The 13,212-nt window shown below is 41.9% G+C and overlaps 1 protein-coding gene across 1 annotated transcript; it reads left to right on the forward strand.

Moving 5' to 3' along the window:
• Positions 1-5,732: 5,732 nt before the first annotated feature.
• hoxb13a (homeobox B13a) lies at positions 5,733-8,638 on the forward strand. Its single transcript, XM_071501403.1, has 2 exons — positions 5,733-7,070; positions 7,932-8,638. Exons 1-2 carry the CDS (start codon positions 6,350-6,352, stop codon positions 8,177-8,179), a joined length of 969 nt encoding a protein of 322 aa, XP_071357504.1. The 5' UTR covers positions 5,733-6,349; the 3' UTR covers positions 8,180-8,638.
• The last annotated feature ends 4,574 nt before the right edge of the window (positions 8,639-13,212 follow it).

Consider the following 13,212-nt stretch of genomic DNA (forward strand, 5'->3'; position numbering starts at 1 on the left):
TGACGCTGAATTATAATTGTATTTTCACCGCCGCTGCTATTACACCTGGTGTATTTCAAGTTTCTCCTTACGTTAGCAGAGCCTACTTTAGATTGTTCTTATGTTTGTCTTTTGAGAAATTCGGTTTGATTGAATTGAACGCGCTAGAGTGAAAGTAGGATACAATAAATAATTAAATTAATGAAAATGTTTGACTTGTGTATATGTGACTATATGAGAATAAAATCACGAACCATTATATGAGTTATTATTTATCTGTGCCACATTATAGGCCACACGTACAACGTCGGCTACTGTTCAGGTAAAATTTCCATCAAATGCAAAAGAATAAAGTATTAAGCTACAGCTCGGCAATGGAGAAGACGGTGTGTTTCACTGGCACCGTCAGTGCGGTTTGGATGCATGATTTTGCGTGCGTGAGCAGTTATTATGATGTAAACATTTTCTCCTCTTGGCCGGTCAACACTTTGTACTTACACTGCAGTTCTTTTATTTTAACTGTTTTCTTTTAGTGATCATTTTGTCTTCACTGATGGGCAAACCTTATTTATTCGGAGATTCTTTGTCATTGTGTCGTTCCTCAGCCCGTACATTCATACTGCGCATATGTTGACATGTATTATAAACATCTAGTAATACTATCATCTATTTACGCATATTTCTGCAGTAATTGAATTTAAAAAAACCCTTCCTTGTTCCTCTGTCCATCCTTTTATTGCCCGACCCTTCCCACTCATGCATAAGCGCATCTTACTTATGGTATGTATGATTGTATACATTCTAAACCATTTCACAGTCTGGGTTGTGTAAATTCAGTTTCTCCCCTGTAAGCAAGTCATTCATTGTTGTTTTGTTGCGTTAATGACAAAACACATTCAAAGAAGATGAGACGTATGAACTTTATGGGGGTGTTTCCTCCTCAGTCCTGGCAAATATTTCAGCAACTGTCAGTTCTTTTCCTGACATAGTCAGAGTAATTATCAGATACTATGATTAAATATATTTTAGCCAAAATCATTAGATGGTTATAAATACATCCAGATGAGACAGCAGCAATTTCCATTGCTAATTCGTTTTCAGTTTGTACATGCAATACAAAACAATGTCATGTCAAAAAGACAAATCCTTCAAAATACCACTTTCCTTCAGGCACCTGCGGTCAATAGGCCTGAGTTTCAGTCTCCCCCTGATGAACGGAAACAGTGTAAAATGATGATATTATAGAGTTACTCTGACTGGGGGAGAAAATGCAAAAATGCTGCTGTTGAATTGATAACTGTGTTGATCATTTGTATACGTGACGTGAAACACATAATATTAGTAATACTCTTATTCTGAAGGGAAATGAAGGTTCCTTCAAACAGCTGAGTCTCTTCATCTCTTCATGGTGAATTTCTCTTGGTAAATGATTGAACGGCAGAGCAGCAGCAGTCTGGATGTTTGTCTTTATACCGGCTATACTGGTTATACTCAGTGGCGCAAAAAGTGGGTATGCACTATATGCGGCGCATAGGGGCGCCGCGCTAGCGGGGGCGCCAAAGCGATGGGGGGAAAAATATTTTGAGTCGGCATTTTCTGTATTTAACAGCTGCTTGTGCATGTGTAAATGATATGATCAATAACAGAGAGGCATGTCACTAGTTAGGCGCCTCTCCGCGCCCTCTCCTCCCCTCCTCTCGCCCCCTCCCACACACACACACTAGACGTTCCAGTGCGCGCCCCCTCGAGAGTTTTTTTTTTCTTTTTCATTTTGAATCGTGTTGTTAGGCTACATCTAATGACAGACGGGAAGCAAAGATGGAGAGGCAGAAGAGACAGCTCTCGGGGGCACAAAACAGAAAGAGGAAGAGGGAGAAGGAGAAAGATTTTGAGGGGATGAAAAAAAACTTTTCAAAGTGGTTGAAAGACAGTGGGTAAGTTATATCAGTGTATCAAGAGAAGGCTTGTAAACAGTGCTGTTATGATGTACTGTATCAGATGCAGCATCCAATCAGTAACTGATTTCTCCAAAGGATTTCCAAACTGATCCAATACGGATATAATTTAAAATTAAAATTTCATGTTTTTTATATGTGGTTTGACTGCTGTATTTTTAAACCTCCTTAACACAAAGTTCATGTGATTCAGGTGTGAGGATGGAGAGAAAGAACAGAAGAAGGGAGAGATAGAATCAGGAGAGACAGGGGAAGACGACAAGTTGGTCTAGGTGGAAGTGTAGGAACAGCCACTTGATATCAAGTGATTAATTTCTAAATATTATTTATATTGAAAAATTGCATTAGCAAGATGTGTAATTTATTCAAAGCTATTGAACAATGCTTGTTTGACCATATGAATATAGCGGAGAAAAACACAGGCAAGGGGTGAAGGAGACAGACATGAGGTCGGTGACGGCATCTGCTGTAGAGGAGACCAATGATGACATCAGGTAGGAATAATTAAACTGTGAGGCTACAAAAACCTAGATGCCTAGTATGGTTTGAATTTCTGCTGACTAACCGATTCACTGTGTCCTTTTGGGAAAATTAGTGCAGACAGACATGGCAAGTCAATCACCACAGAAGATGAGGGAGAGGAACAGAGAGGTGAAGATGAGGGAGAGGAACAGTATATTGAATGGGCGAGTGCAAGGGCACGACATGTAACAATTTAGTGGTAACACTGAAACAAACTGTTGTTCAGATGTCATTTTCATATTTGCAGTGCAGAGCCACTACTACATGTTATTACATTATTTTTTGTTTTTGATTGAGCTGATCACCTGCTGTAAAATGAAAAATAAAAGTCTGTGATAAAGTCTTATATTTTATAAGCCCATGAATAAATAAGATTTATACACATAAACATTGAAAAATGGGGGTGGAGGGGCTGGTTATACTGGACCGTGCCGGTGTCCATCACCGAGACAGCATGGCGTCTTCTGTGTTATCTGCTTGCTAACACACGCACACACACACACACACACACACATAAACAGAAGAAGCTTCAAGTTGCGCAGTGGCCTTGAACTTGAGCTGATTACATTTGTCTGTGCCTCTGTCTGCACCTTCCCCCCTTCCTCCCTCTCTCTTTCTAAGTTGAACTTGACCTTGACCCCCAGGGGCCGGGCTGCCCCCCCCCCCGGCAGACCACACCATGGGAGAGAGACTGACTGTCTGGGTGGTTTGCTCGTGTGTGCTGTCCAGGCTGTTTGAGAAGTTCCGTCAGTAGCAGAACTTTTTAAACAGGCGGCCAGAACACACACTCTGAACCCACACGTCAGGCCTTTACGGAGAGGAAACAGTCGCATTGACTCCTCTACAGTGTAGACATGTGAAACTCTAATAGCTTCACCTTCATACTGTTGATTCAGAGCTGTTGTCTGCGGCTATATCAGCGGCTCCGTGTGTTGATGCACCTTTAGTTTTCTAAGCCCAGAGAGACGCGCTCACTTAGCTACTCTTTTTATGTCTATTTACTCGTTTATTTATTATTTGAACTTGAAAATTCATTCTTGACCTTGGGAATAGTTGTCAAATATAGTCAAATATAAATAAAATGAACTGAAATATTATTATTATTATTATATTACTGAAAATACAGGAAAAAAAGTCAGCGTGTAGGCCTATACTGGGGCTGTTTCTGGAGCTTTCAAACCACATCTCACGATATTCATCCATTCCCAAAATGGATCTGAAAATCAGATTTTTTCCTTTTTTATTTATTTTACTATTTATATTTTTTATTTTATGGTGTATTACTTACTTAGTTTGAAAAGCTACATTTTGCCTGACTAAACAAAATAAAAACATATATATATATAAAGGAAAAAAACAAAACCCTTGAACAGACGTCTCCTCCTCTTCATTTCAGTCACACTTCATGTCAGCATATGTCATTTTAAAGCTCTGAATTCAGACTGTGCTGCTACTTTTGGATTCAAAAACATTTCAAACTGTATATCCTCCTTCAGAAGTGCGCTTTAATTTGCTGGTTTGCTTCACGTGTTGTTCTTCCACATTTTCACATTATTAGCTCAGTCTCCGCCACAGCTCAGAGCAGTAGCCTTTGACAGTTTCTTTCCTCTCACTGCATGTTCCAGATTGACACCTACACGCAGTGGAAGTAACACGCAGAGAAAACACACACATCCGCTCCCATCCTCACTGCTCCCTGCAGCCTCCACCTCCATCACCCGGAGAAGCTTCACACCTGCTTCTGTCATCTGCTGCCAGTGAATAACGCTGAAGGCTGGTGTTTAACATGAAGTCTAATGCAAAAATACACTGTGGTGTATTGTGCATCATTCATTTTGCCGGGACGTGGCCCCTATAGAGAAAGAATGGCGGCAGCAGCAGAGCAGTGCGGATTCCCTGCTGCAGCAAGCAAAAATAAAAAGCAGTCAAATACGATGAAATAAAATGCTAACCTACTTTGGAAAACTAGTTGTTACCTCTGCTACACCCACAGGAAGTATAAGAAGCTCATGTTGCCACATAGATTAGCTACCCACTATCTCGTGGTTTCCACAGATACCACACGAGTAAGACAATGTAGCCCACACGATAACTAAAATAAGATCTGTAAAAAAAAATAATAAAAATGCGGAATCTAAAAGTTTTCAATTGAAATAATATGACATTTGTGACGCATCACTGAAGCTCAACGCAGTCTTTTTTCCCTTAAAGATGACCTGTTAATGCTGTAGACCTAGTTACTAACAACAGCTTGTTATTCCTACAACAATACTGGCTCCCGTTTGCAGGTAGGCGACTCATTTGAAGTGACTTATTTAGGGGAAACTACACATGAAATCACACACTTCCTGTTGTCGTTAAATTGTGCAGAGGGTGACAGTGCATCCATGCAGGCGTACTGTGCAGCAGCGTGCTGAAGGGTCCTTCCTAAAATACCTTGGAAGTTCCTGCAAATTCAAAACCAAAAGCAGGCAGTGAAATAACTGCGTAAATAACTTTGCTCAGAAGACCTTTCTAAATCCGTGTTTCTCGAACCTTCCCAAGCCCCCCCCCCCCCCCTCCTATAAATCCATTTACGCTTCCTTTAGTCAGATGATGTAAGAACGGGACAGGCGAAAAGAACACATAAATTTAGACTGAAAAATGTCCAAGCGGGTGCAATTATTTTAATAATCAAATGTGTCTGAAAACTGGAATAACTCCTGGTGCGTAATGATTTTTAATACTTTTATGACAGCGTTAAACTTTGTCTTCATATATTTGGCAACGCCGATTATAAGTCTTTAAATATGTCCATAACCCTGTGCTATGGTGAGCATTTTACTCTGGAGTTCAAATAATTACAGCCAACGGTTAGAGGAATTCAACATATTAACAACACAATATCGTTCCTTCTTTTTTTATATATATTTTTTGATTTACTTCATATTTACATCCAGAACCTGTGTATGCTGCCTGTTTATCACTCAGTGTTGACTAAAGACAAGATTTCATCAAACATGAACCATATAAACGAGTCGCTGGTTCAGGTATCCGTGGTTCATTGTGATAAATGGTAGTTTGATTTGCCTTTGATGTGTGCTCTGTTGCAGACCACACACACACACACAAACACACACACACACACACACACACACACACACACAGACACACTCCTGGCTGCCTCCACCAATATCACAATAAAGAATAAAACAAAGGGCAGCCTTTCTCTGCAGCCTCTACCAGCAGAGTTCAGAGAGCAACAGAGAGAATACACTCCACAGTAGGAATCTCAGCTAGCGCGCGTTCCCCATGCGCCTTTACGCACAACACAAACCATCGTCTGCTCAGCTCGTTTCTTGTTTGTGTGTGAATCACAGAGATAATGTTACATTCTGCAGCGACCCGCAGGACATCAGAGATGTCTTTGACGTGATGCCGCTGCACGAAGCAGAGCAGCGCGCTCAGGAAGCTGCTCATGTTCCTCTCGTGCCACAGCTCGAGCCTCATAAAAATATTTTCTCTTTGACTGACAATCCCCATCACGTGATGCTCCGGCCTCATCCAATGGACAGGCGCCCCCCTCCCCTCTCCCGGTCCTGGGGCTTGTTGCGTCAAGGTTGCGGCGGGGATGTAACCGGGGGTCCAGACGGTCGCCCGGAGTCTTTGCCCGCGAGCGAGCGCCGTCACTAAATGGTGCAGCAAGTCAGCGCACGCGTGCCACGACAGTGCGTGTGACTGTACTTGTGAATTAACTGAGCTGTGCATGTGGGCAGGAGAGGCAGCGCTCCCAGAAGAAGAAATACGCACCAGCTCACCTCATTCAGCCAATGTAGCAGCTGAGCGTACAGGACCGGACAAAGTCTGAGAGGAAACGGCGACCAGCGGAGACCAGACCGGGAAAAGTAGAGCCTATGACAGCCTCCCTGGTCCTAAACCCTCGCTGGCCAGCGGACACGGTAATGTTTGTGTATGATAACAACCTGGACGACCTTAACAAGAACATGGAGGGGCTAGTAGGAAGCGGCAACTTCGCTGCGGCCACAGCGGCTAGCCAGTGTCGCAACATTATGGCGCACTCAGCGGCCGCCGCTGCACTGGGCGGCCACCCGTCCAGCCTGGTGCACTCTTCTGCTGGCTACTCCACAGTGGACGTGTCCGCTTCAGGCTCCGGCGAGACCGGCGCGTCTTCGGGAAAGCAGTGCGGACCGTGTCCGGCGGCCGCTGTGCCGCACCAAAGCTCCTCCGCCGCCCCCGCGTTACCTTACAGCTACTTTGGTAACGGTTATTACCCATGCAGGATGGGGCGGGGTTCTCTCAAGTCGTGCACCCAGGCAGCCGGAGCCGCGCTCAGCTCGCAGTACATGGACACGACAGTTAACTCTGACGAATACCCGAACCACCGGGCAAAGGAGTTCGCCTTTTATCACGGCTACCCGAGCCCATACCAGTCCGTGGCCAGCTACCTGGACGTGTCGGTGGTCCAGTCGTTGGGCACCGGTGAGCCCCGCCATGACACCCTACTCCCCATGGACAGCTACCAGCCCTGGGCTCTGACCAACGGCTGGGGGGGACAGATGTACTGCTCCAAGGACCAGGGGCAGGCCGGGCACCTCTGGAAGTCCGCTCTGGCTGGTAATGCATCGCTTTTTATTCTCCCTTTAAAACGATCACTGTCCAGTGGAAGCATTTAAATGAATGAAGAATGATGACAGTAGCCTACAGCTACGGTGACGTATTTTATTAGGAACAACTGATAGACTTTAATTTGAATCCAAATTTTAGCCTCATTCATATTCTCTGATAATTAAATTCAGTCATCATAAATTTGGACTAATGTAATGCACATGTGACGAGTGGTTTCTGCAAACAGTATCACTTGAATGGGAAAGTGGTCTCAGCTGCTTCATGTACCGCAAGGCCATTAATTAACCAAAAGGTCAGGTGTTGCTGGTGCTGATGACCCATCTAGTTAATCTGATAATAAAATAATATTCGGGTGACTGATGCTCATAGTGTTGACACCGCGGTGGTATAACCCTCACCACAATGATCAACACATGGATCCCACTGAACTGGATTTTAATTAGTGGTTTTTAACAACACAGCTCATTTCATCTCCACCTGACTTTACTCATCACACTCAGGGTAACTGAATGTCACCACTGCAATAAATGGAGAAATCACGAAAGACAAAATAATCCCCCTCAGAGGGTCTTACACTAACTTTTGTCCACCTGCATGTGGATGCACCGGTGTGTAGCTACACCACAGTGCAGCTCAGCCTCATGGTCGTGCTGCTTTGCAGACAGCAGACAGCCACCATATTGCCCGTCTCCTGTCCGCTCCGAGCAGAAAGTCTGTCCTAGTTGTCATTTTAGCCGCAGACATGAGATGCAGCGAAGCGCCGGAGTGTGTACATGTGTCCTGGTGTGTGCAGCCTCGCCCTCAGACCGCTTGTCTGTCCTCTTCTCTTTTGTCCACTTTTTTAAACAGATGTGGTGGCACATCAGCACGACAGCTCGCCTTTCCGCCGAGGCAGGAAGAAGAGGATACCGTACACCAAGGTCCAGCTCAAGGAACTGGAGAAAGAGTACGCCGCCAACAAATTCATCACCAAGGACAAGAGGAGGAAGATCTCGGCCATGACCAACCTGTCGGAGCGGCAGATCACCATCTGGTTCCAGAACAGGAGGGTGAAGGAGAAGAAGTTCGTGGCCAAAGTGAAGAGCAGTGCGCCGTAGCATGCAGGCTCTTGTTTGTGTGGACTGATTTAGTAAAGGGACTGGGCGTTTCAGCCTGCTGTTAAAAAATGAACTGAGTGAAAAGACAAAAATTGAGAAAAAAAAAGAGTCGACGTGGTGCTCCTGGAAGACTGGGACTGTGCGCGCCCGTTTGCGTCAAAACATGGAAGAAAAAAGACAAAGAAAAGACATTAAGGATAAAAAAAGATGAAAGAAAAGAAGCATGGCCCTCCGAGGAGAAGATGTTTTTATTCTCAGAGGCACCCTGTAAATACAGCAGCTCCCTGCCTGCTTTCATGTTACTGTCTGTCTACTGTTTGTATTTTATTGTTTGTCAGTGCTGTGCGTGTCCAGTAGCCAATAGCTGAAACACACTATTATGCTGTCCATATTGTTTATAACGCCTGTAAACCAGTAATCAAAGATAGTGCAGCACTTAATAAATTCTTTTAATCCCGATGCAGTCGTAGCTCATTTATCTTTAAATTCATCAAACATGAAAACTGAAACAACCTCCAACAACCTCCGCGCGTTAAAACTGCGAACAAATCATATCAGAGGCTGGAAGTGGAGATCCCCGAACTGGACAAACAGCAGAGGAATCCTGACTGCACATGCGGATTACAAGTGTTTACGAGACCGTGAATTCATATTTGGATCCGGCCTCCCTGCTATTCGTATCCTCCTGTCATTTCACAGGCCTGTGTAGAGCCGTGTGAACAAACCTTCCTATAAACTGAATTTGACAAAGTGTTAATTCTCTCGAAACCGGAAGCCCCGAATTTCAATGCAGGCATCACAGCATGAACAGAAAATGATTTTATTTATTTATTATTTATTTTATATTTTAGAAGTTTAGTTTCAGAATTTCTTTCTTCAGCCACTTGCTGAAGCTCTAATATTTCAATTTGAAAATGATACAGCAAATGTAAAAACTTGGAATTCTTCATGGAATTAATTGTATTTGATTTGATTTAAAATCAGTTTTTACGGAAACTAATTACTTAAGCTGCTTTCTATTGCTGCAAATTACAACTTATGTCTATGATAAACCAGCAGGATTTTTTTTTAGAAACTGTATTGCATGATATCAAGCAGAACTGCATTAGAACTGGACGGAATTCGTCCTGAAAATATCTAAAATTATTAAACAATTAAATAAACCTTAAATATAATAATATACAAAACAGCCTGTAGTCATACCCGAATATTCTATCATGAAAATTGAGCACTTGGGAGAAAATGGGTAATTAAATGGAAAAAAAAAATGTTTTGAAAATAGTTTTATGGTTTTAATGTCTCAAACGACCTGCGCGTCTTTAAACAGCAGCAGACACGTGAAATAGAAACAGAAAAAAGGCACTTCGGTGCGTTGCGCTGTTTGTGCGCATCTGTGTGGCCTGTATGTTGTGTACCTACAAAACGCCTGTGTGTTAGAGTGAGTGTGTGTGTGTGTGTGTGTGTGAGAGAGAGAGAGAGAGAGAGGAGAGAGAGAAAGCGGGTGAGAGAAGCGCTTGACCTTGAGAGTCGTGTGACCGACAGGATTGGCTCTCGCTGGAGCCTCCCGCGAAGATTTTACAACAGCACAGCGTTGTGCGTACACACACACACACACACACACACACACTGCACCATAGACCCGTCATAACAACACATGAGTGACAGGGAGTGTGGGGCGGACGCTTCCCTGTCCCCCTCAGCTGCAGCTGCAGGTTCAGCATTTTTACATCCAAACAGCGCGATGTTTGCTGCATCCAGGTTTTTATAGGATCTTGACTCTACTTTCCAAACACAGTCCGGGGGGCTGACGTCAGAGAACACGATCCGTCTTTGATTCCCTGCAGAGTGTGGATGGCGTCCAAAGCCGTGACTGTCATGTAAGGCCTGCTTCGGTTTCACCGGGGAGGATGAGTCACGGCTGGTGTTCTATCAGCTCATTGTTTTATCATGTGTCCGCTTTACAAACATGTGTCCAGCAGCTCCCCTGTCAGCTCCGACAGCCTGGAGACAAGGCGGAGTGACAAACTCCACTCAGCTGAGCGCGCAATCGTTTCCTTTACTAGCGAAATGACCTGAACAAAGCGGAGTCCCCCCTTTTCACTTTTTGTTCTAACATATATTTTACTGTTGTAGACAGAACCACGAAGATAAGATTTCTAAGTGACCATGGCGCATCAAAGCCCACAAATTCACTCTGGTGACTCTTTCTCTGTGTCCTCATTACTTCTGCTATTTCAAGTAAGACTGAAAACAAACGTGTAAAATATGTAAAAGTATACAATGTAGTATAAGCTCCGGTCTTTAAGGCTGTCGCTGTGCTTTGTTACGTTTCGTGGTGCACAGAGAGCTGGAACCCGCTCCTTGGCTTTGACGCGGGCCGAACGCTTTCTGTGGACAGGACGAACGGACCTGAAACACTGCGCACATTGAAATAAATGTTGGTTTTGCTTTGAATACAGGAAATTCTCAGTTAAGCAAATACTTGTAAGACTTAATTTGCGTTTTGTGGTTTTATTTCACAAGAAGATTGACCCAATTATCATTTAGTAGTCTTTTAAACAGTTTTGGTGGAGCCTATTTATAGAAACTCTCCGTGTTCTATAATGCCCATATATAATACATAAAAACTTAAAACAGAAACAAAAACATCAAAAAACAAACAAACAAACAAAAAAAACATTGCACATGAAACACACCTTTTACATGGTGCTACCGGGCATTTTAGCCTGCGCGCAAAAATGTAGGCTATTCCAGGCCCACTCCATGAACACAGTTTTGAAATGTGAACAAAAGAACATTCTGGTTTCCCTTTAGAAAATATTGACTGCCACTTTGCGCCTTCATATTTACCTTTAACTTCTTGGACGATCATTAGTTCATTTGTTACTTCACATGTCCTTTTTGCAGGGGGATGATCGAGGAACACATCTTCTAACTTTGTGCTTCAGGCTTCGGGCTGAATAAAACTGAAAAATGTCCTTTGGATACGGTAAAGAGATGAAATGCGCATGCTCACGAAGAGTCATGTCTATGTAATATTCATTATGTGACAGAAGGAGTGAGAGAGAGTTACAGTGGACTTTTAATTATCACTCGTGTACGCAGAGGAAAAGAACTTGCTGAAATTAAGAATGACTGTTTATTGGCTTTGTTCGTGTGTTAAACAGCAATAATGTGAAATTTCAGGTTCTTTTAACAGTGAAACAAAACTTCAAACTGGACCTTTAAACAGACGGAACATTAAAATGGTCACTGGCTGTTTCTGTAGTCCAGAAGGAGCAACCAGGAAAATTAATCAGTAAACGGTTAGGATAGAATAGAATAGAATAGAATAGAACAGCTGCATATATGATAAGATAAATGTCTTGTTTATATTGATTAAAAAGAAGCTGGATTCTGACCATTGTAACTGAATTTCAATCTCCTTCTCTCTCTCTCTCTCTCTCTCTCTCTCTCTCTCTCTGTGTCTCGGACTGTTAAACATTAACATTGAACTTGACAAACGGCGGTGTGCTCTGCTGGCCTGTTGACTCTCTTTACTGCTCCTTCTCTGGCCAACAATACTGACGGAAGCCCTGAAGCTCATAAAGCTCGTTGTCCCCTTTAATCCAAATACCAGAGATAGGAGGATGAGGAGGAGCAGCAGCACCAATCCTTTTTTATGCTTACACAACAGACAAACAAAAAATAAAAACGCATGCTGGTTTCTCTCAAGGTTTGTTTTAAAATTCTGGTGTCATATCATTTGAAATAATGTTATTTTTACTTAATGAGGGAAACTGTTTAAATCTATTTTATTTGCACTTCGTCACATTTCCACATGCTTTGATACATTTCTCATATAGAAAGTGTAACGTTTACACACAAAAACATTATTAGAAGCTGTCTTTATCAGCACAGTGGATACATGAATAAATACAATGTCCTTGATTAAAGTGGATTCATTTAACTTTAAAGAGAACAATAATAATAATAATAATAATAATAATAATAATTTGAATTGTTGACATAAACCATAAGCACCCTACAATAATTACATTTTAAGTTTGGTTACTTGTATTTTACTGCTTTACTTTTACTTCATACTTCTGCTTCACTACATTTCAGAGACAGTGTAATGTTGTGACAATGTTGTTCTTTTTACTCCTCTACATTATTTTAGAGCTGTTTAACAAAAAAATCCCTCTGAACTACAAAATGCTGCATAACGGATGCAATTAATATATAGGCTGTAATAATATAATTTGGAGGGGGAGGTTTTTCTGTGTGAGGACTATTTTTACTTCTGATAACTTAAGTACATTTCCATTCAATATATTTTTGAATTCAGGACTTTTACTTGGATTGGAGTATTTTTTACCTTATAGGCAAAAATCTTCTAGATTACCACTGGCTGTGGGTTGTTTATCAATCCACGACTGGCTTCTGTCAAGAGCATTTTAGGATACCAAGGTATCTGTATAGCTTAAAAGATAAAGATTATATATAATAAATATTATGGGGAAAGTCACTATGGACAAAGCAAATAAAATAAGGTAGATAAAAAATGCTGAACAAAGGTGGAAAGGAAGAGGTTTAGTGAGTGCAAGCTGCAGCATAATCAGCTTCAGGTCAGTTACATGCATCAGAAAAACTACAGTTACATTAAAACAGATGTTAAAGGTCAGAGCTCATAGCAGATAATGGACAGAACAAATATTAATAAGACATTGAATGTAAGAGAATTTAAATGTTTAAATGGAAAATATTTAAATTCATTTTTTAAAAAATAACTTTAATTTCCTTTTTCACTCTATGACCACTCACAGATTTGTGCATTTTATTTCTTTTTTTTTTTTTTTTTCAGTGTGTCCACAGGCACACTAAACATCTTTGTGTTATTATCAGCCTGACCACGGAGAACTTTTGGTTTTATGGAGATGTAAGAGAAGTCAGATTTTCATCTTATTACAAATGCATTTAGAATAAAATGGAACAGAAGGTAGAAGGTTGGTGTGAGTGATGCATGTTTGAGCTGTGGTTTTAGTAAAAAA

This window comes from Trachinotus anak, unplaced genomic scaffold (genome assembly GCF_046630095.1).
Source record: "Trachinotus anak isolate AG129_WGS33_773 ecotype Australia unplaced genomic scaffold, CSIRO_AGI_Tana_v1 ptg000017l, whole genome shotgun sequence".
In the NCBI taxonomy this organism is placed as follows: Eukaryota; Metazoa; Chordata; class Actinopteri; order Carangiformes; family Carangidae; genus Trachinotus; species Trachinotus anak.

Bases quoted from the DNA above. Each gene is read 5' to 3' on its own strand.
- hoxb13a (XM_071501403.1), top strand. From the start codon at position 6,350: ATGACAGCCTCCCTGGTCCTAAACCCTCGCTGGCCAGCGGACACGGTA. The intron at 7,071-7,931 runs GTAATGCATCGC...TTTTTTAAACAG, and splicing joins CTGGAAGTCCGCTCTGGCTG to ATGTGGTGGCACATCAGCAC.